The sequence below is a fragment of the Mytilus edulis genome, chromosome 11 (genome assembly GCF_963676685.1).
Source record: "Mytilus edulis chromosome 11, xbMytEdul2.2, whole genome shotgun sequence".
Lineage (NCBI taxonomy): Eukaryota > Metazoa > Mollusca > Bivalvia > Mytilida > Mytilidae > Mytilus > Mytilus edulis.
In genome coordinates, this window is record NC_092354.1 from 83464093 (window position 1) to 83491043 (window position 26951).

General features: G+C 37.7%; 1 protein-coding gene across 1 annotated transcript; it reads right to left on the minus strand.

Moving 5' to 3' along the window:
* Nucleotides 1-4: 4 nt before the first annotated feature.
* Nucleotides 5-26788, minus strand: LOC139496449 (protein hinderin-like; the record flags this gene model as incomplete). The annotated part of the gene is given in 10 exon segments (XM_071285065.1): nucleotides 5-77; nucleotides 7573-7915; nucleotides 8876-9287; nucleotides 12437-12889; nucleotides 17812-17915; nucleotides 18371-18486; nucleotides 19789-19925; nucleotides 21095-21216; nucleotides 22974-23015; nucleotides 26684-26788. Coding segments are annotated over 10 exon segments (1845 nt in total), but the record flags the coding sequence as incomplete, so codon positions are not given.
* Nucleotides 26789-26951: the final 163 nt, after the last annotated feature.

A 26951-nucleotide genomic window follows, 5' to 3' on the forward strand; every position in this document is an offset into this window, starting at 1 on the left:
TTACAGCAGGTGATAAATTACTTCGTCCTCTATTGGCAGGTAAGGGCAAATTACCCTGTCTACTAACACCAGGAGACCTGTGAAAAAACCATATACTGTAAATTCAGAAATTATTGCGATGTTTTTATTATTGCGAAAAATGGGACAGGGTTATCATTGCAATAATTAAAACTCGCAATTAGAAATTTATTATATGAGTCAAACAGGATTTTTTTCTCAAAATCGCAAAAATTAAAATCGCATTTTAGTCTAAAATGACAAAATCGCAATAATAAATGCACACAATAATTTCTGAATTTACAGTGTTTTGGAGTTAAGTGTTTTAGACTTATGAATTAAAGTTAGAATATGGGAAAAAATCACATCAATTATATTATATTTCATCGATCTGTGACTGAGAAAAGGCCTTTACAGTTATTTGTCTGTAAAACAAACTCCAAATCATTTAACAATATTGCAAACAAGAAAGGGGGCATGTTACCCCTTGCTTAACCCCATTATTTTGAATAACACATTCAGGAAATCACAAAGTTAAACCAAGATGAAGACAACATGAAATCATAGATTGCTAAAATTTTGATTTTAGGGTCAATTGTGTAACTTATTATATCAGACTTTATATAACTCAGTTTGTACATATACATATAAAAGTAACACAACGGGTGCCACATATAGAGCAGGATCTGCTTACCTTTCTGAAGCACCTGAGGACACCCTTGGTTTTTGGCAGGGTTTGTAACACAACAGGTGCCACATATGGAGCAGGATCTGCTTACCTTTCTGAAGCACCTGAGGACACCCTTGGTTTTTGGCAGGGTTTGTAACACAACAGGTGCCACATATGGAGCAGGATCTGCTTACCCTTCTGAAGCACCTGAGGACACCCTTGGTTTTTGGCAGGGTTTGTACCACACAACAGGTGCCACATATGGAGCAGGATCTGCTTACCTTTCTGAAGCACCTGAGGACACCCTTGGTTTTTGGCAGGGTTTGTAACACAACAGGTGCCACATATGGAGCAGGATCTGCTTACCTTCTGAAGCACCTGAGGACACCCTTGGTTTTTGGCAGGGTTTGTAACACAACAGGTGCCACATATGGAGCAGGATCTGCTTACCTTTCTGAAGCACCTGAGGACACCCTTGGTTTTTGGCAGGGTTTGTAACACAACAGGTGCCACATATGGAGCAGGATCTGCTTACCTTTCTGAAGCACCTGAGGACACCCTTGGTTTTTGGCAGGGTTTGTAACACAACAGGTGCCACATATGGAGCAGGATCTGCTTACCTTTCTGAAGCACCTGAGGACACCCTTGGTTTTTGGCAGGGTTTGTACCACACAACAGGTGCCACATATGGAGCAGGATCTGCTTACCCTTCTGAAGCACCTGAGGACACCCTTGGTTTTTGGCAGGGTTTGTAACACAACAGGTGCCACATATGGAGCAGGATCTGCTTACCTTTCTGAAGCACCTGAGGACACCCTTGGTTTTTGGCAGGGTTTGTACCACACAACAGGTGCCACATATGGAGCAGGATCTGCTTACCTTTCTGAAGCACCTGAGGACACCCTTGGTTTTTGGCAGGGTTTGTAACACAACAGGTGCCACATATGGAGCAGGATCTGCTTACCCTTCTGAAGCACCTGAGGACACCCTTGGTTTTTGGCAGGGTTTGTACCACACAACAGGTGCCACATATGGAGCAGGATCTGCTTACCCTTCTGAAGCACCTGAGGACACCCTTGGTTTTTGGCAGGGTTTGTAACACAACAGGTGCCACATATGGAGCAGGATCTGCTTACCCTTCTGAAGCACCTGAGGACACCCTTGGTTTTTGGTAGGGTTTGTAACACAACAGGTGCCACATATGGAGCAGGATCTGCTTACCTTTCTGAAGCACCTGAGGACACCCTTGGTTTTTGGCAGGGTTTGTAACACAACAGGTGCCACATATTGAGCAGGATCTGCTTACCCTTCTGAAGCACCTGAGGACACCCTTTGTTTTTGGCAGGGTTTGTAACACAACAGGTGCCACATATGGAGCAGGATCTGCTTACTCTTCTGAAGCACCCGAGGACACCCTTGGTTTTTGGCAGGGTTTGTAACACAACAGGTGCCACATATGGAGCAGGATCTGCTTACCCTTCTGAAGCACCTGAGGACACCCTTTGTTTTTGGCAGGGTTTGTAACACAACAGGTGCCACATATGGAGCAGGATCTGCTTACCCTTCTGAAGCACCTGAGGACACCCTTGGTTTTTGGCAGGGTTTGTAACACAACAGGTGCCACATATGGAGCAGGATCTGCTTACCCTTCTGAAGCACCTGAGGACACCCTTGGTTTGTGGCAGGGTTTGTAACACAACAGGTGCCACATATGGAGCAGGATCTGCTTACCCTTCTGAAGCACCTGAGGACACTCTTGGTTTTTGGCAGGGTTTGTAACACAACAGGTGCCACATATGGAGCAGGATCTGCTTACCTTTCTGAAGCACCTGAGGACACCCTTGGTTTTTGTCAGGGTTTGTAACACAACAGGTGCCACATATGGAGCAGGATCTGCTTACCTTTCTGAAGCACCTGAGGACACACTTGGTTTTTGGCAGGGTTTGTACCACAACAGGTGCTACATATGGAGCAGAATCTGCTTACCCTTCTGAAGCACCTGAGGACCCCCTTGGTTTTTGTCAGGGTTTGTAACACAACAGGTGCCACATATGGAGCAGGATCTGCTTACCCTTCTGAAGCACCTGAGGACACCCTTGGTTTTTGGCAGGGTTTGTAACACAACAGGTGCCACATATGGAGCAGGACCTGCTTACCCTTCTGAAGCACCTGAGGACACCCTTGGTTTTTGGCAGGGTTTGTAACACAACAGGTGCCACATATGGAGCAGGATCTGCTTACCTTTCTGAAGCACCTGAGGACACCCTTGGTTTTTGGCAGGGTTTGTAAAACAACAGGTGCCACATATGGAGCAGGATCTGCTTACCTTTCTGAAGCACCTGAGGACACCCTTGGTTTTTGGCAGGGTTTGTAAAACAACAGGTGCCACATATGGAGCAGGATCTGCTTACCCTTCTGAAGCACCTGAGGACACCCTTTGTTTTTGACATGGTTTGTAACACAACAGGTGCCACATATGGAGCAGGACCTGCTTACCTTTCTGAAGCACCTGAGGACACCCTTGGTTTTTGGCAGGGTTTGTAACACAACAGGTGCCACATATGGAGCAGGACCTGCTTACCCTTCTGAAGCACCTGAGGACACCCTTGGTTTTTGGCAGGGTTTGTAACACAACAGGTGCCACATATGGAGCAGGACCTGCTTTCCCTTCTGAAGCACCTGAGGACACCCTTGGTTTTTGGCAGGGTTTGTAACACAACATTTGCCACATATGGAGCAGGATCTGCTTACCTTTCTGAAGCACCTGAGGACACCCTTGGTTTTTGGCAGGGTTTGTACCACACAACAGGTGCCACATATGGAGCAGGATCTGCTTACCTTTCTGAAGCACCTGAGGACACCCTTGGTTTTTGGCAGGGTTTGTACCACACAACAGGTGCCACATATGGAGCAGGATCTGCTTACCCTTCTGAAGCACCTGAGGACACCCTTGGTTTTTGGCAGGGTTTGTAACACAACAGGTGCCACATATGGAGCAGGACCTGCTTACCCTTCTGAAGCACCTGAGGACACCCTTGGTTTTTGGCAGGGTTTGTAACACAACAGGTGCCACATATGGAGCAGGATCTGCTTACCTTTCTGAAGCACCTGAGGACACCCTTGGTTTTTGGCAGGGTTTGTAAAACAACAGGTGCCACATATGGAGCAGGATCTGCTTACCTTTCTGAAGCACCTGAGGACACCCTTGGTTTTTGGCAGGGTTTGTAAAACAACAGGTGCCACATATGGAGCAGGATCTGCTTACCCTTCTGAAGCACCTGAGGACACCCTTTGTTTTTGACAGGGTTTGTAACACAACAGGTGCCACATATGGAGCAGGACCTGCTTACCTTTCTGAAGCACCTGAGGACACCCTTGGTTTTTGGCAGGGTTTGTAACACAACAGGTGCCACATATGGAGCAGGACCTGCTTACCCTTCTTAAGCACCTGAGGACACCCTTGGTTTTTGGCAGGGTTTGTAACACAACAGGTGCCACATATGGAGCAGGACCTGCTTTCCCTTCTGAAGCACCTGAGGACACCCTTGGTTTTTGGCAGGGTTTGTAACACAACATTTGCCACATATGGAGCAGGATCTGCTTACCTTTCTGAAGCACCTGAGGACACCCTTGGTTTTTGGCAGGGTTTGTACCACACAACAGGTGCCACATATGGAGCAGGATCTGCTTACCTTTCTGAAGCACCTGAGGACACCCTTGGTTTTTGGCAGGGTTTGTACCACACAACAGGTGCCACATATGGAGCAGGATCTGCTTACCTTTCTGAAGCACCTGAGGACACCCTTTGTTTTTGGCAGGGTTTGTAACACAACAGGTGCCACATATGGAGCAGGACCTGCTTACCCTTCTAAAGCACCTGAGGACACCCTTGGTTTTTGGCAGGGTTTGTAACACAACAGGTGCCACATATGGAGCAGGATCTGCTTACCTTTTTGAAGCACCTGAGGACACCCTTGGTTTTTGGCAGGGTTTGTACCACACAACAGGTGCCACATATGGAGAAGGATCTGCTTACCTTTCTGAAGCACCTGAGGACACCCTTGGTTTTTGGCAGGGTTTGTAACACAACAGGTGCCACATATGGAGCAGGATCTGCTTACCCTTCTGAAGCACCTGAGGACACCCTTGGTTTTTGGCAGGGTTTGTAACACAACAGGTGCCACATATGGAGCAGGATCTGCTTACCCTTCTGAAGCACCTGAGGACACCCTTTGTTTTTGGCAGGGTTTGTAACACAACAGGTGCCACATATGGAGCAGGATCTGCTTACCCTTCTGAAGCACCTGAGGACCCCCTTGGTTTTTGTCAGGGTTTGTAACACAACAGGTGCCACATATGGAGCAGGATCTGCTTACCCTTCTGAAGCACCTGAGGACCCCCTTGGTTTTTGGCAGGGTTTGTAACACAACAGGTGCCACATATGGAGCAGGATCTGCTTACCCTTCTGAAGCACCTGAGGACACCCTTGGTTTTTGGCAGGGTTTGTAACACAACAGGTGCCACATATGGAGCAGGATCTGCTTACCTTTCTGAAGCACCTGAGGACCCCCTTGGTTTTTGGCAGGGTTTGTAACACAACAGGTGCCACATATGGAGCAGGATCTGCTTACCTTTCTGAAGCACCTGAGGACACCCTTGGTTTTTGGCAGGGTTTGTAACACAACAGGTGCCACATATGGAGCAGGATCTGCTTACCCTTCTGAAGCACCTGAGGACACCCTTGGGTTTTTGGCAGGGTTTGTAACACAACAGGTGCCACATATGGAGCAGGACCTGCTTACCCTTCTGAAGCACCTGAGAACACCCTTGGTTTTTGGCAGTTGTAACACAACAGGTGCCACATATGGAGCATGACCTGCTTACCCTTCTGAAGCACCTGAGGACACCCTTGGTTTTTGGCAGGGTTTGTAACACAACAGGTGCCACATATGGAGCAGGATCTGCTTACCTTTCTGAAGCACCTGAGGACACCCTTGGTTTTTGGCAGGGTTTGTAACACAACAGGTGCCACATATGGAGCAGGATCTGCTTACCTTTCTGAAGCACCTGAGGACACCCTTGGTTTTTGTCAGGGTTTGTAACACAACAGGTGCCACATATGGAGCAGGATCTGCTTACCCTTCTGAAGCACCTGAGGACACCCTTGGTTTTTGGCAGGGTTTGTAACACAACAGGTGCCACATATTGAGCAGGATCTGCTAACCCTTCTGAAGCACCTGAGGACACCCTTGGTTTTTGGCAGGGTTTGTAACACAACAGGTGCCACATATTGAGCAGGATCTGTTTACCCTTCTGAAGCACATGAGAACACCCTTGGTTTTTGGCAGGGTTTGTAACACAACAGCTGCCACATATGGAGCAGGATCTGCTTACCCTTCTGATGCACCTGAGGACACCTTTGGTTTTTGGCAGGGTTTGTAACACAACAGGTGCCACATATTGAGCAGGATCTGCTTACACTTCTGAAGCACCTGAGGACACCCTTGGTTTTTGGCAGGGTTTGTAACACAACAGGTGCCACATATGGAGCAGGATCTGCTAACCCTTCTGAAGCACCTGAGGACCCCCTTGGTTTTTGGCAGGGTTTGTAACACAACAGGTGCCACATATGGAGCAGGATCTGCTTACCCTTCTGAAGCACCTGAGGACACCCTTGGTTTTTGGCAGGGTTTGTAACACAACAGGTGCCACATATTGAGCAGGATCTGCTTACCCTTCTGAAGCACCTGAGGACACCCTTGGTTTTTGGCAGGGTTTGTAACACAACAGGTGCCACATATGGAGCAGGATCTGCTTACCCTTCTGAAGCACCTGAGGACACCCTTGGTTTTTGGCAGGGTTTGTAACACAACAGGTGCCACATATGGAGCAGGATCTGCTTACCTTTCTGAAGCACCAGAGAACACCCTTGGTTTTTGGCAGGGTTTGGCTTAGTTATAGTTATCAAAGGTACCAGGATTATAATTTAGTATGCCAGATGCGCGTTTCGTCTACATAAGACTCATCAGTGACGCTCATATCAAAATATTTATAAAGCAAACAAGTACAAAGTTGAAGAGCATAGAGGATCCAAAATTCCAAAAAGTTGTGCCAAATAATGCTAAGGTAATCTATGCCTGGGATAAGAAAATCCTTAGTTTTTCCAAAAATTCAAAGTTTTGTAAACAGGAAATTTATAAAAATGACCACATTATTGATATTCATGTCAACACCGAAGTGTCAATGTTAATGTTTTCTATGTTAGGTTTGTATACTGTTGTCAGTGGTATTCATCTTTTTTAGTAGAAAAAAATAATCATTTTTTAGGGCCATTTTCAACCCTTCATAAATTAATTCCTTAGAGTTATCATACTAAGTGTTGACAGACTGAGGAATATTGGTATATCATTATACATTCTGTATTCAACAAGCACATAAAAAATAGATGTAAAATAGTAATCTTGTCTGATCATTTCTTAAAATAAATGAAAGGATAGTACATATCATCCTTTTCAAAGGGGGAGCACTACAAGACTAGGGGGTCATAAAGAGGTTTTCCTGTCAAAATCCATCACAGCTTAGTAAACATTTGACATGATTCTAAAATATTTCAAACAAGAAAGGGGACATATTCCCCTTTATTTACACCATTATTGTATTGCATAAAACATTCAGGAAACCAAAGTTGGAACAAGATGAACATGAATGAGTGTGATTATAATACCTAATTTTTATGATCTCAAGACCAGGGGGTCATAAAGAGGTTTTCTATTCAGTCAAAATCCATCACAGCTTAGTAAACATTTGACATCCTTACCCTGGACTCATGGAAGCCAGATTTGATGTGACCTTAATGCTTACCCTGGACTCATGGAAGCCAGATTTGATGTGACCTTAATGCTTACCCTGGACTCATGGAAGCCAGATTTGATGTGACCTCTGTCATTTTATCAATAAATTTGTTTACATCCCTTTTGGTAGGTGTTAGCTGATCATCATAGTTACTGGGCTGTAACACTCTAGAAATACTTGTACCAACATCATATCTAGAAGGGGTGTGTAGGATGTCGTCTGCTAGGTTGGGATATTCCATTCTACTGATGCTGGTTCCAATATCAACTCTAGGAGGGGTGATAGGAATGTTAGCTTGGACAGAACATTCTATTCTAGATATACTGGTACCTTTTTCTGCTGTAGGAGGGGTACGAGGTAGGGGTGAAGTGGCGATGGAATGGCGTGAAATTCTCCCTGGAAAACACACAAAATATTAAGAATGTTACTTGTTGATTGTGATAATTTTCCCGTTGCTGATCAGAATGACTAGAGAGTTCGATCCCTTCATTGCCTTCTCACCTGTAAAAAATAATTATGAGAATCCTACACGCAAGTTTATTTCTTTAAACATTTAAAAACAAATCAATTTAGATCTAAAAAAAATAATGAGCAACCTAAATGTATAAAACAGGAGATCAGATCCTAGCAGATCCAGGGGGAGGGTTCCGGGGTGGAAGCCCCCTTTTTTGGATGATCAATGCATTTGAATGGGGACATATAGTTGAAACCCCCCTTTGTCCTGGGTTGGGACCCCCCCCCCCCCCCCCCCGCCTTTTAAAATTGCTGGATCTGCCGCTGTCCTTATTAAATATGTTCTCTGCTTTGTTTCATTTGGCCTCTTCTGGATAACAGTCTCATTGTCAATCAAACCACATCTTTATGTTATTCACATAGGAGTAGTGATGGACAGACAGTGAGGTTGAGAGATAAATCTTATTTCTAGTCGTACGACCTGACTATTTGCAGTTATCTTTAATATTATTATTATCCTGATGTAATACAGGAAATTCCCTGATCATGCATATACCTTATTCTACCATGTCAGCTGCTTTTGATGTAATACAGGAAGTAGCCCTGATCATGCATATACCTTATTCTACATTGTTCTACCATGTCAACTGGGCCGCATTCAATATTGTAGTGGCTACGTAGATTTTGACTATTGAACGTGTAGCTAAAGACTAGCTGCTACATAGATATTGATAGCAGCTACATAGCAGCTACATAGCCGCTACGTAGCTGCTACGATATTGAACTCAACCCTGCTTTCCTAATGTAATACAGGAAGTAGCCCTGATCATGCATTTACCTTGTTCTACCATGTCAGCTGCTTTCCTGATGTAATACAGGAAGTAGCCCTGATCATGCATTTACCTTGTTCTACCATGTCAGCTGCTTCATTGGGTATATCATCCTCATCTACTTCACTCAAAGGCTTGTCAAAGTCTAACTTATCTACCCTTCCATTAAACACACTGCCGTCCTCCTGTTGGCCTAGTGCTATTTTTTCTTCCAATGAATTTATCCTCTCATGTTGCATTTTTCGTTTTTCAATCAACTGTTTTTGTCTGTCTTGTAATTGTCTCTCCTGTTCACGGAGCACGTCCTGTAACCTGTTCTGTTCCTCCATTAGTTTTTCTCTTTGACTCAGTAGTTCCCGTTTCCGTTGACCTGGTTTGAGTTTTTTGTAGTATTTCATGTACTCTCTGTCCCCTATGTGACTCTGATGGAGATTGGGGGAATACTGTAAATTCTCATCCGATTCCAACTTGTCTTTGAAACCAACCTAAAAAGTGAATATTGTCAATAGATTACACTATATACATGATATATATAACTTGGAAAAATAAGAAAAAATATTGTATTCCATGGTTAATTGAATCTCATGTTAAATTAAAGTGGACATGAGTTGTCTTCCATGACAGTGAGCAGGTGAAAAAAGTAAAAATTCATGTGGACTGAAGCATTGTGAAGTGTAGCATGCAGAAATCTTTAAATGAAAAGACTTTTGTCTCATTGGCAATTATACCACATCTTCTTTTTTATATTTTGTAATAATTCCGTTTGTATATCTACCTTCTAGGTTCTATTTTTGCTCTAACATATCAAAAGAATCAAGTAACAATGTAAACAATGTGGAAGTGAATTACAAATCAATCTGCAACCAGCCAAAAACAATGTGATGAATACCCAGTGTATAAACTAACTACATTGTACATTAAATTCATGGTGTTCAGAATTGTGGTTTATATTTATATGTATGTAACTTCCCCAACTTACACTGTAGTCTTAAAATCCTACAAATGTATTTTTTTCAGTTTTCAAGTGTTATGATAAATACCATGGTCATAAAGGAAACTTTATCTTTTCATGAACAAAATCTTATTTATTTCTTTGTGTTTTTGTCAAATATGCAAAAATATCGCTATTAAGTGTTTTACGAAATTTTTCTATATAAGACCTTCAAGCAAACAAAGTTAAACCACACATAAGGTGTCAAGAAAAAGTCCCAAATAATCCCTAAAGTATAGGTTTAACCTCACAGCATTCTCATTTAGCCTACCACACAAAAGGTGTCAAGAAAAAGTCCCAAATAATCCCTAAAGTATTACTTTAACCTCACAGCATTCTCATTTACTGCCTACCACACAAAAGGTGTCAAGAAAAAGTCCCAAATAATCCCTAAAGTATAGCTTTAACCTCACAGCATTCTCATTTACTGCCTACCACACAAAAGGTGTCAAGAAAAAGTCCCAAATAATCCCTAAAGTATAGGTTTAACCTTAAAGCATTCTAATTTACTGCCTCCAACACCAGACAACTTTGTATACATTGTAACATGCAGATTTTCATGGCTTCTATAACTTTTTTTTACCTTACTTATTTACTTTTTACTCTTTACAAAAACAAATTTCAACAACTTTAAAAATTATAGGAAATAAAGACTGTTATTTTATTTATTTTTGGTGAAATATCCTAAAAAAATTGTTAAGAGCGCACATGAATAAATGTCTTTTGCTTAATGTCCAGTGGCAGATATTTCATACATACTCAATGATTATAAACATAGATATTAAAGTAAAATGGACTGTGACCAAAATCTAAATGGAGAATTTCTTGGACCAAGCAATTCACAAATAACATAAATATTTCCCCAAAAATTCATTGCCAACCATAGTTAAATATTTCTTGGGCTGAAATAGTACTGAATTATAAAGTAAATTTGCAGTATTTGGCATTTGTAAAGGATTTAAATGAAATTTTTCTGAATGTTGCAAAATAAGAACATTGATGAAATTCTAGTACAAAAATTGCTGTGACAACAATATTACCTGTACTCCATGATTTTCAGAAATCATAACAACTGATCGAGGCTATTAAACAAAAATAATTATAATATTTAAAAGCAATGCATTTTACTTATAGAAACAAATTATATTTTAAGCAAAATCAGATGTTTATTACAAAATAATCCTAATTACCAGACTTAAGATTTTGTACGCCATGGATGGTGTTCTCGAAAGTATCCTTAGATTCTATCTAAGTCATTGAACTAAGGGATCAACTTAGGACACTCTTAAGTTGTGTCTAGAAGCTATCTCAGACGCATCTTATGTAAGGACTTCCTAAACATATCCTATTTGCAAAATTTAAATAGTTAAAGTAGTTATTTGATAAAACATTTATTAAAGATGAAACCAATTAATATTTTTTTTTACAATTACATGTATTTAATAAATTGTATGATTTCAAATTTATTTATAAAGAAAATAAAAAAGGATTGCGAAAACAACTTGATTTGAAATGAGAATATTTGTAGTGTCATTGTTTAATCGTAAAACACAGAATTTAATTTTAAAATCATGCATATAATTTCTTTATACGGGGTAAATAACCGATGAAGCGTTTCATGTCATGTTCATCTTCAAGGAAAAAAATGAGAAAAAAGCATGCACAATGTTAGGATGAAGACATGATGATCTTATAAAGACACCTAATTAGGTGTTCTAAAGTTAAGACAATGTGATATATCCTAAATTAAGAGAGATTCGAGAACACGACTTAGGACAAAGACTTGTCATGAGATGGTCTTAGGACACGTCCTAATCCTAGAATAGCTTCGAGAACACCACCCCTGATGTTTATCATAAAATCATCCTAAATACCAGACTTAAGATTTTGTACGCCAGATGTTATATACCAAACGTAAGAGTTTGTTAGCCAGATGTTTGTTTACAAAAGAATGATCAGTGAAACTCTAGTAAAAAATGTTAAAAAGGCAAAATAAAGTACAAATTTTCTCTGAAAAAAATGGGAAGTTAACATCAACACAGCTTTTCAGTAACACAAACTAACCAACTTTAAATTTTGTTCAACTGTTATTTAACTTTGAATGTATTTGATATAAGGTCAGTGAAATATTTGATAAATTTAATGGTTACCTCAAATTTTGCTACGATAGGTGTTTATCACATTAGGTAGGGAAAAATCTGATTTTTTATTACCAAGTTTGTGTTGCTTTATATAAAAAAATAATGGCAGTACTATATCTATAATAAAAAAGAATCTTTATAGATAGATCTCAATTGAAATTCATGAAAAAGAATCAAAAGAGTCCCATATTCTCCTGAATATAAAGCATGATTTTCCTTAGTGTTGGTCACTGTGTCTTATAAAATGTGTGTTTTCTAAAATTAATAACAGAACAGAGTTCCAATATCCCCAAGGTGTCACATTTTATATTTCCAAGGGGTATAACTCTTTAAGAAAATTTGATAGTCCATCATTATAAAACTTGTCTGAGATATTGCTGATAAAGTATAAGTTTTAAAAAAATCTTTCAGGAATTGTTCTTGTAAGAGAGCTAACAAGGCCAATTTCAACAAATTTAATATTTCCAAGGGCATTTTATTAATTCCTTGCAGTTTTTTGTACCTTATTTTTCTGTTGTGCATCCAGCCTTGAACTTCTTGGTGTTTGACTTCTAGATGACCTTGGACTTGTATCTGGTATAAGGGGAATTAAATCTTGTGATTCAGTGATGTATGGATGAATTTCCATACTTTTGTGCGTACTGGACATAATGGGGTCCCTGAAGTTTCTAGGAAGGGTGGATTTTAACGGTTCTCTTCGATGATTGGTTGGTTCTCCTATGATAGTACTAGGGACCTCATAAGATTTGTGCATGGCTATTTCTTTATCTATCATGGACGTGACTGGCCTTTCTACTCTTGCTTTGACCTCCTCCCGACTGAATCTACGCTCCATCGGTTGAGTCCTGGGTGATCTCCCTTGGTAGGAGGCAGGAGACAATGACCTCTGACTGAATGGAGAACTTTGACCATTCTTTATGAGTCGGAATGGATGCTGAGTCAAACCAGGTGAGAGCTAAAGTAAAATAAATGATTTATAAATACTTAGTTGTAGATACAAGTAAATAACATGTGTAATACAATGAATGACAATCATGCTTGATATATTAGTCAGCTGTGATGATATCTTAAAGAGGTTACAAAGGCTTTATCAAACCCCTATCATGTATTAGGTCATGTCTCCTGAAGAAACATCTAAATAATTTGCACATGTAAATAATAAAGTGATTCATTAAGTCATGTGATTAAATCATGTCACTAACCTCTTGTTCCCTAAGTGATTCATTAAGTCATGTGATTAAATCATGTGACTACCATCTTGTTCCCTGAGTGATTCATTAAGTCATGTGATTAAATCATGTCACTAACCTCTTGTTCCCTAAGTGATTCATTAAGTCATGTGATTAAATCATGTGACTAACCTCTTGTTCCCCCAGTCTTTTATTAATTCATGTGATTAAATCATGTGACTAACATCTTGTTCCCTTTGGCCAAGTTCGGATGGATATCTAGAGTAGATTGAATTGACATGGTCATATATAACACCTGTTATGATTGGATAAAGCTTTTCCGCCATTAACACTCGAGGAACCCTGGTTGTGGCAGGGTTCCTAGAGATCGACTCGATATCCCGGATGTTATGACGTCAATCCAATCAAATTTGAATGTAAACATATTCAGAGTAGGGGCCTTGTACTTCTGGTAATCTAGAGACCTTACTCTTCAAAATTATTTACCGTTCATATGGAACTCTAGTCAGAACTCTAGTTCCATCCGAACTTGGCCTGAGTGATTCATTAAGTCATGTGATTAAATCATGTGACTAACCTCTTGTTCCCTGAGTGATTCATTAAGTCATGTGATTAAATCGTGTGACCAACCCCTTGTTCCCTGAGTGATTCATTAAGTCATGTGATTAAATCATGTGACTAACCTCTTGTTCCCTGAGTGATTCATTAAGTCATGTGATTAAATCATGTGACTAACCCCTTGTTCCCTGAGTGATTCATTAATTCATGTGATTAAATCATGTGACTAACCTCTTGTTCCCTGAGTGATTCTTTAAGTCATGTGATTAAATCATGTGACTAACCCCTTGTTCCCTGAGTGATTCATTAAGTCATTAGATTAAATCATGTGACTAACCTGTTGTTCTCTGAGTGATTCATTAAGTCATGTGATTAAATCATGTGACCAACCTCTTGTTCCCTAAGTGATTCATCAAGTCATGTGATTAAATCATGTGACTAACCTATTGTTCCCTGAGTCTTTTATTAATTCATGTGACTAAATCATGTGACTAACATCTTGTTCCCTGAGTGATTCATTAAGTCATGAGATTAAATCATGTGACTAACCCCATGTTCCCTGAGTGATTCATTAAGACATGTGATTAAATCATGTGACTAACCTCTTGTTCCCTAAGTGATTCATTAAGTCATGTGATTAAATCATGTCACTAACCTCTTGTTCCCTGATTCTTTTATTAAGTCATGAGATTAAATCATGTGACTAACCCCATGTTCCCTGAGTGATTCATTAAGACATGTGATTAAATCATGTGACTAACCTCTTGTTCCCTGAGTGATTCATTAAGACATGTGATTAAATCATGTGACTAACCTCTTGTTCCCTGAGTGATTCATTAAGACATGTGATTAAATCATGTGACTAACCTCTTGTTCCCTGAGTGATTCATTAAGTCATGTGATTAAATCATGTGTATAACCTCTTGTTCCCTGAGTGATTCATTAAGTCATGAGATTAAATCATGTGACTAACCTCTTGTTCCCTAAGTGATTCATTAAGTCATGTGATTAAATCATGTCACTAACCTCTTGTTCCCTGAGTCTTTTATTAAGTCATGTGATTAATTCATGTGACTAACCTCTTGTTCCCTGAGTGATTCATTAAGTCATGTGATGAAATCATGTGACTAACCTCTTGTTCCCTGAGTGATTGATTAAGTCATGTGATTAAGTCATGTGACTAACCTCTTGTTCCCTGAGAGATTCATTAAGTCATGTGATTTAATCATGTGACCAACCTCTTGTTCCCTGAGTGATTCATTAAGTCATGTGACTAACCTCTTGTTCCCTGGGTGATTCATTAAGTCATGTGATTAAATCATGTGACCAACCTCTTGTTCCCTGCAGGGGTGATTCCAGGTGTTTTCAAATGGGTCCCTTGACTATCAAAATTGGGAATTTTCATGCAATTGGGATTTTTTTTCCGGCATAAAATCTATGATGAATTAACACTATTTTCCTGTAAAAACGGAAAATGTATCAAGTTTTACCTATATTTATATATACAATGACTGCTGTAAGAAGTTGTAACATTTTGAATAATCCTGATGGAGCTACTCAGCGGATTATCAAATAATAGTATATAAATATATCATGATTACCAGATCGCTTGACATTCTGACATTCGATTGGGACGAGTAAAACTAAAGTTGTTACATGTACATGAAGTTTATTGTACTTCTTTTAGTAGTTTGCATCTTAGCTATGGTAACCTTTTTACATATAGCAAATAAAAATATCCATTGGTCATACAACAACTAGTCATCTTTATAAATTGACATTGCTTGAAATTAATTTCAAATTGGACTAGCACATAAGTTCTGTTGAATTCACGAAAGCATTTACAATGGTTTAAGTCTTATTTTGGTAAGATATTTTTGGCAATTTTGTTGCTGATAAAATTATATGGGAGGTTGTCATAGTTTTACCCTAGGTGTAACCCTAAGGGACAATAAAATTTAAACATTGAACCATAATAATTTGTTTTCAAATTTTAATTGTTTGGATAATTTCCACTATTCATATCATTTTCATCTAGACTACAAAAAAGAGTAAATTCTGTATTTATTTAATATTGATTAAGTTTAATTCTCCATGAAGAAACAATAATTTTTTTCTGTGCCCAATAGCATTGTATCTTCTTAAAATACTAACCCGAACATTGAGTTGAGTTTTTTTTCTATCCTTCATTGATTTGTTTATGTCGTCCTTTATTCTAAAATGCCTAGACAGTCGGACTTTTGACAGAAATACTTATTTATATTTTTCATAAATATATTTGATAACGAGTTCTGTTAATCGATCTGCTTTGACAATAGTCCGAAATAACTCGACGTCCAACGGCTGTTTAGCCAGACAAGCTGGTCACACGGCCCAGCTTGTCTGGCTAAACAACCGTTGGGCGTCAGAATAATATCGGACTACCTTTACGAGATCGACGCACATTAAATTTATCAAAGGTATTGTCAAAATTAATAAGTTTTGCTCCCTGCCAAGGTCTGCTTTTACGAGACCCATTATGGCAAAAAGCATCTGTAATCGACCTGCTGGGCGATCTGCTTTTACGAGATTGAATACTCCCATGTAACATTTTTTTGTCAAATTTATGATATTCTAACTATAAGGTCTCACTCTGCTTTAAAATTACGAGACCAAATGTAGTGAAAAACTTCTCTTAAACTTTTGAAAGAAAACTTACAACAATATGCTCATTTACCTTATCTTAACAATCTTCCGTTGACATTATTCTTATTAGGCTTTTAACACGCTTTGATGAGAAATGCTGGAAAATTGTAATTGCCTAAGTCAAAAACGGAAAAATTTCCGGAAATATTTTTTTTTTCTCAATTGGGAATTTATTTTTACCCATTTTTTTCGGGGCCGCTATAGGAATTGAGGGCCGCTAAGCGGCCCTAAACTATATAGTAGAATCATCCCTGTCCCTGAGTGATTCATTAAGTCATGTGATTTAAGTCCTGTGACCAACCTCTTGTTCCCTGAGTGATTGATTAAGTCATGTGATTAAATCATGTGACTAACCTCTTGTTCCCTGAGAGATTCATTAAGTCATGTGATTTAATCATGTGACCAACCTCTTGTTCCCTGAGTGATTCATTAAGTCATGTGACTAACCTCTTGTTCCCTGGGTGATTCATTAAGTCATGAGATTAAATCATGTGACTAACCTCTTGTTCACTAAGTGATTCATTAAGTCATGTGATTAAATCATGTCACTAACCTCTTGTTCCCTGAGTCTTTTATTAAGTCATGTGATTAATTCATGTGACCAACCTCTTGTTCCCTGAGTGATTCATTAAGTCATGTGATGAAATCATGTGACTAACCTCTTGTTCCCTGAGTGATTCATTAAGTCATGTGATTTAATCATGTGACCAACCTCTTGTTCCCTGAGTGATTCATTAAGTCATGTAACTAACCTCTTGTTCCCTGTGTGATTCATTAAGTCATGTGATTAAATAATGTGACTAACCTCTTGTTCCCTAAGAGATTCATTAAGTCATGTGACTAACCTCTTGTTCCCTGGGTGATTCATTAAGTCATGTGACTAACCTCTTGTTCCCTGGGTGATTCATTAAGTCATGTGATTAAATCATGTGACCAACCTCTTGTTCCCTGAGTGATTCATTAAGTCATGTGATTTAAGTCCTGTGACCAACCTCTTGTTCCCTGAGTGATTGATTAAGTCATGTGATTAAATCATGTGACTAACCTCTTGTTCCCTGAGAGATTCATTAAGTCATGTGATTTAATCATGTGACCAACCTCTTGTTCCCTGAGTGATTCATTAAGTCATGTGACTAACCTCTTGTTCCCTGGGTGATTCATTAAGTCATGTGATTAAATCATGTGACCAACCTCTTGTTCCCTGAGTGATTCATTAAGTCATGTGATTTAAGTCATGTGACCAACCTCTTGTTCCCTGAGTGATTCATTAAGTCATGTGATTAAATCATGTGACTAACCTCTTGTTCCCTGGGTGATTCATTAAGTCATGTGATTAAATCATGTGACCAACATCTTGTTCCCTGAGTGATTCATTAAGTCATGTGATTAACCTCTTGTTCCCTGAGTGGTTCATTAAGTCATGTGATTAAGTCATGTGACTTACCTCTTGTTCCCTGAGTGATTCATTCAGTTTCTCTTCCTTTTCTAGGATCTGCTCCTGATATTTAGATAACAGTTCGTGACATTGAAATAATCTTTCTTGTACTTCTGTAAAAGTTCAACATAATTTTTTTGTAAAGAATGTTTTTTTCAGTTCCTTATTTAACTTCATCTTAATCCTTTGTTTTTGATTTTTTGGACTCCATGCATTTAAATGTTTGCATAGATATCAACAAGCAGTTGCATGGGGGTCTCATTGGTTTTTTTTTATCCCGGATCCCGCTTATTGTTTTGTTAGATTCCCGTATCCCCCTTACACTATGTATGTAAGCAATTCTAATTTTTTTTTGTAATTTTCTGTGTCCTGCTAGACTTCATTTCCCGTTTTCACGGCACAATAATTTGACTTTCACATGTCGCCCTTACAAAAAATCGGCAATCCCTCATCACGCTTAGACCCCATTATAAGATTACGGTAACCAGTTTTTAAGGCTTCAATATTCCAAATTCTGATATATATACATTGTAAGGGAAGGAATGGGGTCAATTTTCCATAAACATACCCTCTCTTTCCTTCAGTGCCTGTTCCTGCTGCTGCACCAAGTTTAAAACCTGCACCTCAAAGTTTTCTCTCTCCTCTTTTAATTGTCCAAGATATTTCTCTTTTTCATCTCCAACCCTAAATATAACAAGAAACACAAGTTATGACCAAAACCTTGTGGAGCCTACTAATTTATTTTGCAGGATAATTCTGTGAACTTTCAATGCCACACCTGACCATTTTTTTAAATACTACTCTGCATAAGAATTATACAATGGAAGAGGCCCAGTAAGACCCAATTTTGGCTCCATAATATAGCAATTTTAATAATTTTGTTGAAACGTAAGACTTAAGCAGGGTGTCGGAATACTCAGGTTTTTTCTGGAAGGATAGACATATTTTGGGACCATGAAAATGTGCAGCCAAAGCAGGATGTTGGAATACTTAGGTGTAGGATTAGGCAGGTTACACTGTACTTCTGTTCAATAAATATGTTTTTTTACAATACAATGTCCATGCATTAAGTAATTTATAACCCCACCATGTTTTAGCACCTGTCAGGAGCTACTGGCATTTGTAAGCCGTATAGGATTTTTAATTTTAGATTCTTGTATATATTTCAGAGATTAGTATGACTTCATTATTACTGAACATGTACACTTTTTTGTTTAGGGGCCAGCTGATCATTACTGAATTAGTACACTTTTTTGTTTAGGGGCCAGCTGATCATTACTGAACTAGTACACTTTTTTGTTTAGGGGCCAGCTGATCATTACTGAACTAGTACACTTTTTTGTTTAGGGGCCAGCTGATCATTACTGAACAAGTACACTTGTTTGTTTAGGGGCCAGCTGATCATTACTGAATTAGTACACTTTTTTGTTTAGGGGCCAGCTGATCATTACTGAACTAGTACACTTTTTTGTTTAGGGGCCAGCTGATCATTACTGAACTACATTGTAGTACACTTTTTTTGTTTAGAGGCCAGCTGATCATTACTGAACTAGTACACTTTTTTTGTTTAGGGGCCAGCTGATCATTACTGAATAAGTACACTTTTTTGTTTAGGGGCCAGATGATCATTACTGAACTAGTACACTTTTTTTGTTAATTAAAATTTAAAAAGGGAAATAAAAAAGTTTAGATCACATGTGTATGGGTGTGAAAAACATATTATTTACTTTGACCCATCTCTTTTTATGTCAGCACACCTCTCTCAGAAAAACACAAATAAAAGAGTTTAAATCACATGTGTACGGGTGTGAAATACATATTATTTACTTTGACCCATCTCATTTTATGTCAGCACACCTCTCTCAGAAAAACAGAAATAAAAGAGTTTAAATCACATGTGTATGGGTGTGAAAAACATATTATTTACTTTGGTCCATCTCTTTATTTCAGTACACCTGTGTCAGAAATACTCTATCTTCACATTACCTTGCAAGCTCCTTAATCAGATTGGCAACTCTCTTTTTATCTTCAGCACACAGGTCTTTCAGAGAAACTCTATTTGTCTGTCTTTTGTTTTCCTTGTTCATTCTACTCTCCAAGGTGTCATCTGAACTACAGGAAGACTACAATACACAAAATCATACATTTTAGGTTAGGGTGAAGGTTGGCACCTGTTAAAACATTCAAAACAGCTGCATTTGTTTTCACCTGTCCTTAGTCAGGAAGCTGTTGTTCAGTGGTTGAAGTTTGTTAATTTGGTTCAGAAGTGTTTCTTGTTTCAACCTTTTATATAGATAATTAATAGACCCTTGGTTTTTCCGTTTGATGGTTTAAAGGCCCTTTATTGCTTGCTATTCACTGTATTCAGTGCAAACCAAGATTCTGTGTTGAAGACCATACTTTGATATTTAATTTTTTACTTACTCATTGTGACTTGGACAGAGAATTGTATTATTGGCAATCATACCACATCTTCTTATTTCTATTTGTAATAATATTTTAACATAAACTCTATGCAGCTGAACAGTTTTGTGTGAACAAACTTATTTTCACTGATACTTGATTTTGTGCTACAAAATTTCTCGTTGACTTCCCAGTGATTAATTTACATGATTTTCTTAAATTCTTTAAGTATTTACACACATATATATATATATATATATTATATAATGAAGATCTGTGTTTTACTAATTCAAGATTTATGTTTGTTATTTTGTACAAATTGGTGTGCTAACAAAAGTCAATAAAATAAATCGCAAGCTGAAAATAGTTGCTTTACTGTATTTTTAATGTTTTGCCACTTTTAATTGTAGGGTGTGCTCTATTAAAAGAACAAAAGATGATTTCAAAAACTACAAAACAAGCGAAAAGAAGGAAGAAAGATACCAGAGGGACAGTCAAACTCATAGATCAAAAATAAACTGAAAACGCCATGCCTAACAATAAAAAAGACAAACAGACAAATAATATTGCAGAAGACACAACATAGAAAACTAAATACTAAGCAACACGAAAAACTGGGGGTGATCTCACATGCTCCAGAAGGATAAGCTGATACTGCTCCACATGTGGCACCCTTCATGTTGCTCATGTTATTAAACGATAAAATTTTATAAATCATGAACTAGACAACTGTTAGAAGAATCAAGATAAACATTACTGACATTCTGTTTTCTGTGTTTTGGGTTTTGAACTTGACAAATGTTAAGCATTATCATAGTTTTTGAAGATTTTTTTTTCAATGTATTTTAAGCGTTACAAGCAGTTTACTTCAAGGATTTTAATAAATTACCATTTGTTTCATCCTTGGTGTGTAGGTCTCAACCTGAGGCTGCTTTAAAGGAATCTTTGGTTTTATTTCTAATGTCTTCTTACATCTGATACGAGGACGTCGGTTTCCTTTTTTAGAAAGACCTAAAAATATAAAACATACTCATGATTTTGTAATAATAAGGGGACCTTATCCCCTGTTACTTTAGAAAATTAAAAAAAAAAAAAAAAAAAAATCCCATAAAAAAAATCATTCTACTATTAATGAACTCAAAATTGTGAACTTTTTTTTCAGACTTTTTTATTTTCCAGCATTTGCATAGAAATCTGCTTCCTTCTTCCAGTCTCTTTGTAATGAGACTTTGAGTAAAATATATATTTATCCGTCTAGTAAATAAAGGCAACAGTAGTCATGGAAGTATACTGCTGTTCAAAACTCATATAACGATAGAGAAAAAAAACCAAATCCTGGTTACAAACTAAAACTGAGGGAAATGCATCAAATATAAGAGGAGAACAATGACACCACAGAAACGTTAACACAACCATGACAACATTAAAATGTAACACACACAGAAACAAACTATAATATAACAATGGCCATTTTCCTGACTTAGTACTGGACATTTTTTAGAAAAAAATGATGGGTTGAACCTGGTTTTGTGGCATGCCAAACCTCCCACTATTATGGCAATTATAAATATAATATTAAAATGACAAAATTACATGACAGGACTACAATACAAATAAATATGAGAACATACATGACGTATATATAAATATAAATATAAGACAGAAAAACACACGAATGATACATGTAGTTAACAAAAGGTACCAGGTTTAAAATTTAATATGCCAGAGGTGCGTTTCCTCCACACAAGACTAACCAGTGAAGCTCAGATGAAAAAAGTTTGAAAACCAAAACAAGTATAAAATTGAGAAGCACTTAGGACCAAAAACTCCAAAAAGTTGTGTCCAATACGGCTAGGGTTTTCTGCCTGGGATAAGAACATCCTTATCATTTAGAATAATTCATACTCTTGCAAACAGTAAATTTTATACAACATGTACAATGACTATATATAACATGTATAATATAAAACCGAAGTGGTGACTAACTACTGTCTACAGAATAAAAATGGATAGATTACATAAAAAAAAAACTAATCCAGCACTGTCATAGGGTTCTCACTAAGAATTTTTAAAGGCGAGTCCAGGGACTCATCATTTTTGGCCATGATGAGTCCAACAGAAAGAAGAAAATATTCTATTGCAATATAATGTAATATTTTAGTCTCCATGGCCTAACAGCATGAACAGAGCAGTTTATACAAATAATTTCAATCTTGCTGCTTCTGTGGACTCACCAGTTTTGAAAAAAGTGAATCCAGTACTCATGGACTCACCTTAGAAAGAATCCTGAGGACATAAAAATACACAGCCAAGTTAGCCAAAGCCTCAACGCACAAAGTGACATCACATTTGACATTGTAAAAAAAAATATAGGACCGTAGGAAGAAACACAATTTCATTTTCAATTATTCTTTGATATGAAAAAATATTACCTGATGATAGTGTTTCTTAGTTTTCATTGAATATGACGTCATAACTTCAATAACATCACAACTAAAATACCTAACAACACTACAACAGAACCAAAATGGGAAACATTACGTTAAGTACTGGATTTTCGTTTCTTTTTTAACAGATTTTGAAGTTGTTTTGCAATAATAAGCATTGTATATAAGTTTCATAACATTTGGTTGAGGAAAACTCAGTTAAGGGAACGGAAACCAATTTTGGGACATATATATATGGACCTATATGTGTACAGACAGACAACACAAGGGTAAAACTTAATGCCCCCTCCGCTACAGCGGGGGCATAAAAATATACATTACCTGGTATGTAAGCATCAGCAGATTCCCCACTACTGTCCATATCTACAATGTACAACAATAAATATACAATGTACAATTTTATTCTTTTTTATCCCTTCGGAAGGCTAAAACAATAACAAGAATGATTTCATTTGTGTCATGTGTTACTTTGTTGATGTCTACAACAATAAATATACAATTTTATTCTTTTTTATCCCTTCGGAAGGCTAAAACAATAACAAGAATGATTTCATTTGTGTCATGTGTTACTTTGTTGATGTGACCAAATCTGCTAATGCATGGTATTACCAGCCATGCAGACTTCAGGGTCTCCACTGTGTAAATAAATTTTAGAATTATTTAATTTAATCAAATAGTAATCTGATGCCAAATTGACTTCAAATCTAGGTGCTGATTTGACAAGATGCTGATTTAAGTAGGTGTCGATTTGACTTTTTCTACAGGTCTTGATTTGACTTGTACTGCAGGAGTTTGAAATCTTAGCAATAACGGTGTATAAATATGCTAATCTTGACCATCACTCACAGTAGAGCTTCCCTTGAAACTCCTGTGCTTGTACTGAGCTGTATCATGCTATATTTTTACATTATCATCTGCCTAATTCAATGCGTTTACAGAATGAAAGGATTTGTCAAAACAAAATAGAAAGGATATAGAAGTATTCTCAAATTAAGTTGATGTAGAGACTTATGAGTACTTTCCATCAGATTTATATAATGTGTATCGCAATGACAGGGCACCAAGTACCAACAACCAAAGCTATGGGGGTGTACTTATAGCAATTACAAAAGAATTCATAAGTTCAGAGGTAAAAGAACTAGAAACTGAATGTGAAGTAGTCTGGGCAGAAATCAATATTGCTGGCTCAAAAAACATCTTAATATCATCCTATTACAGACCACCATCTGATACAGGTTTGTCACTAGAGCAACTCCATCAATCTCTAAATCGTATCAATAGTCAATCAAATGCATCTATTATTGTGGGGGGTGATTTTAACTTGGGACATATTGATTGGTCAACATCAAGCACAATACCAGGCAAACCTGACATACAACTTCACCAAAATCTCTTAGATATAATGAATGACACAAACCTACATCAAGTTGTCAATACACCAACAAGAAATGATCGCATACTAGATCTAATAATGATTAATAACCCAACATACATCAACAAAGTAACCACACTACCACCAATAGGTTCAAGCGACCATGATATTGTCTATATGCCGAAGCAGACATCTGGCTTAAGAGAATAAGAGAAACCCCACAAAAAGTATACAAGTATAACAAAGCCAACTGGGACGAAATTAAACTTGACATAAGTACCATCTACAAATCAATCATTGACAACTATGATTCTCTTAACACCAATGAGCTATGGGAACTATTTAAAACCAAACTCATCAGCTCTGTCGAAAAACACATTCCATCAAAAATTCTACGAAACAAACATCGATTACCGTGGATATCTGATAAATTAAGACGACAAATTAACAAGAAAAACAAACTTTACAAAAAGCGAAAAAACAGCAAATACACGGAGAAATATAAAAAGATGAAAGCTCAGGTACAAAAAGATCAAAGGAAAGCCTACTGGGAATATATTGAAAAACTTATATGACTGTGATCTTCCAATTAATGAACCAGACATTCAAATACAAAATCAGAGCAAACCTAAGAAACTCTTTCAATACATTAAGTCAATAAGAACTGACAAATCTGGTATCTCTGCACTAAAGAAAGACGGCAACATCATTACAGACGCCACAGAGAAAGCAAATCTCTTAAACGAACAATTTCAATCTGTATTTACCCCAGTTACAGATGACCCAATACCAAACAAAGGCATCAGTTCACATCCTAATATCAGCGAATTACATATAACACCAAATGGGATCGAAAAACTCTTAAATAAGATCAACCCACATAAAGCCACCGGCCCAGATAACATCAGTGGCCGCTTACTGAAAGAAATGAAGACAGAAATTGCACCAATACTATGCTTAATCTTTAACAAATCATACAACACTGGTATTACACCTAACGACTGGAAACACGCTAGAGTCGCACCAGCATATAAAAAAGGGGATAAGCATAAACCGGTCAATTATAGACCTATTTCATTAACTTGTATTTGCTGCAAGTTAATGGAACACATAGTAACATCACACATTATGAAACATCTCGAATCAAATAACATCTTGTACGACCTTCAACATGGCTTTCGGCACTCTCGTTCTTGTGAGACACAACTTCTCTCCTTCATTCAAGAACTTCAATCCACAAACAATTCAAATACACAAACAGACCTTGTAATAATGGACTTTGCGAAAGCCTTTGATAAAGTTCCGCATCGTCACTTACTATACAAATTACACTATTTTGGCATTAATGGAAACACTTTAAATTGGATCTCTGCATTTCTCTCTGATCGAACCCAGACAGTTGTTCTGGATGGAAGATCATCGAGCACAGTCCCAGTCACCTCTGGGGTTCCTCAAGGTACTGTCTTAGGTCCTGTCTTATTCTTGGCGTATATCAACGACCTTCCAGACTACCTTACACATAGCAAACTAAGACTATTTGCTGATGACAGTATCTTATACATGCCAGTTAAATCCCAGAGTGACTGCCTAAAACTGCAAGCTGACCTTGACGCAGCTGCAAAATGGGAAGAGGACTGGCTGATGGCCTTCCACCCAGACAAGTGTAATGTTCTCTCTGTAACAACTAAACGTCAACCTTTAAAACATAATTACACTCTCCACAATCATATACTAGAATCTGTTACATCTGCTAAGTACTTAGGCATCACATTACAATCAAACCTTAAATGGGACAAACACATAGATGACAATATATCAAAGGCCAACAAAACTCTCGGCTTCCTTCGAAGAAATCTGAAAACATCAAACCAAAACATCAAGAGCCAGGCATACCAAGCACTTGTCCGTCCCAAACTCGAATACTCTTGCTCAGTTTGGGACCCCCACACTTCAGAATCTATTTCAAAGATAGAGATGGTCCAAAGGCGAGCTGCTCGGTATGCCTGCAACAGGTATCATAATACTAGTAGTGTATCAAACATGCTGAACACACTAAACTGGCCTATTTTGACACAACGCAGACTGCGTGCACGACTGGTTATGATGTACAAGATCACACATCAACTTGTTGCTATACCATCTAGCACAATTCTCATTCCATCAGACTCAAGAACCAGAAAACATCATTCTCACACCTTCAGACATATTTATACAGCAAAAGACTCGTACAGATTTTCATTCTACCCATACACAATAACTCAATGGAATCGTTTACCAACCATAGTAGTAAATACACAGACAGTCGACTCTTTCAGAGATCAGCTAACATATGCTGTTCTCTCCACTATTATTTAAAAAACTTCATCTCATGTACATAGTTTTAATCACTACATCTGTTCTTTGCACTGTTTGTAAATATAACTTAATTTTAATAAATAGGCCACGTATGCACCAGTTATTAATCATCTTTATTCAGATGGAAAACTGGAAAACTTAAAGAAGAAGAAGAAAAACGACACAGGGGAAACATGTTATGACACGAACACTTTTTTTAATTTGGACTTTTACATCTCATCTAAAATTCAACATTGCAAACCTTATGCTCGTTTTTCCTTTGAAATGAAAATTTTTCGTTAATACATGTAGAATGCACATTTACCAAAATTTGACCAGAATACGTTGTTTTTCATATCCAATGTCATTTCTAAATCAAAACATAGCGCCGATAAACCGGAAGTTGTAATATGTACAGGAAAACATGGACTCTAAGACGGAAAGGATATGAATCTGTATTTGTGTGCTATTATTTTTTTTGAAAACAGATCTGTGAAATTACATTCAAATATTTTATTGCCACTAATTTTATCATCAAGTCAGAGATGCTAGTCCTTTAGATCTTCTCGCTCATGATAACGAAGAACACAGGT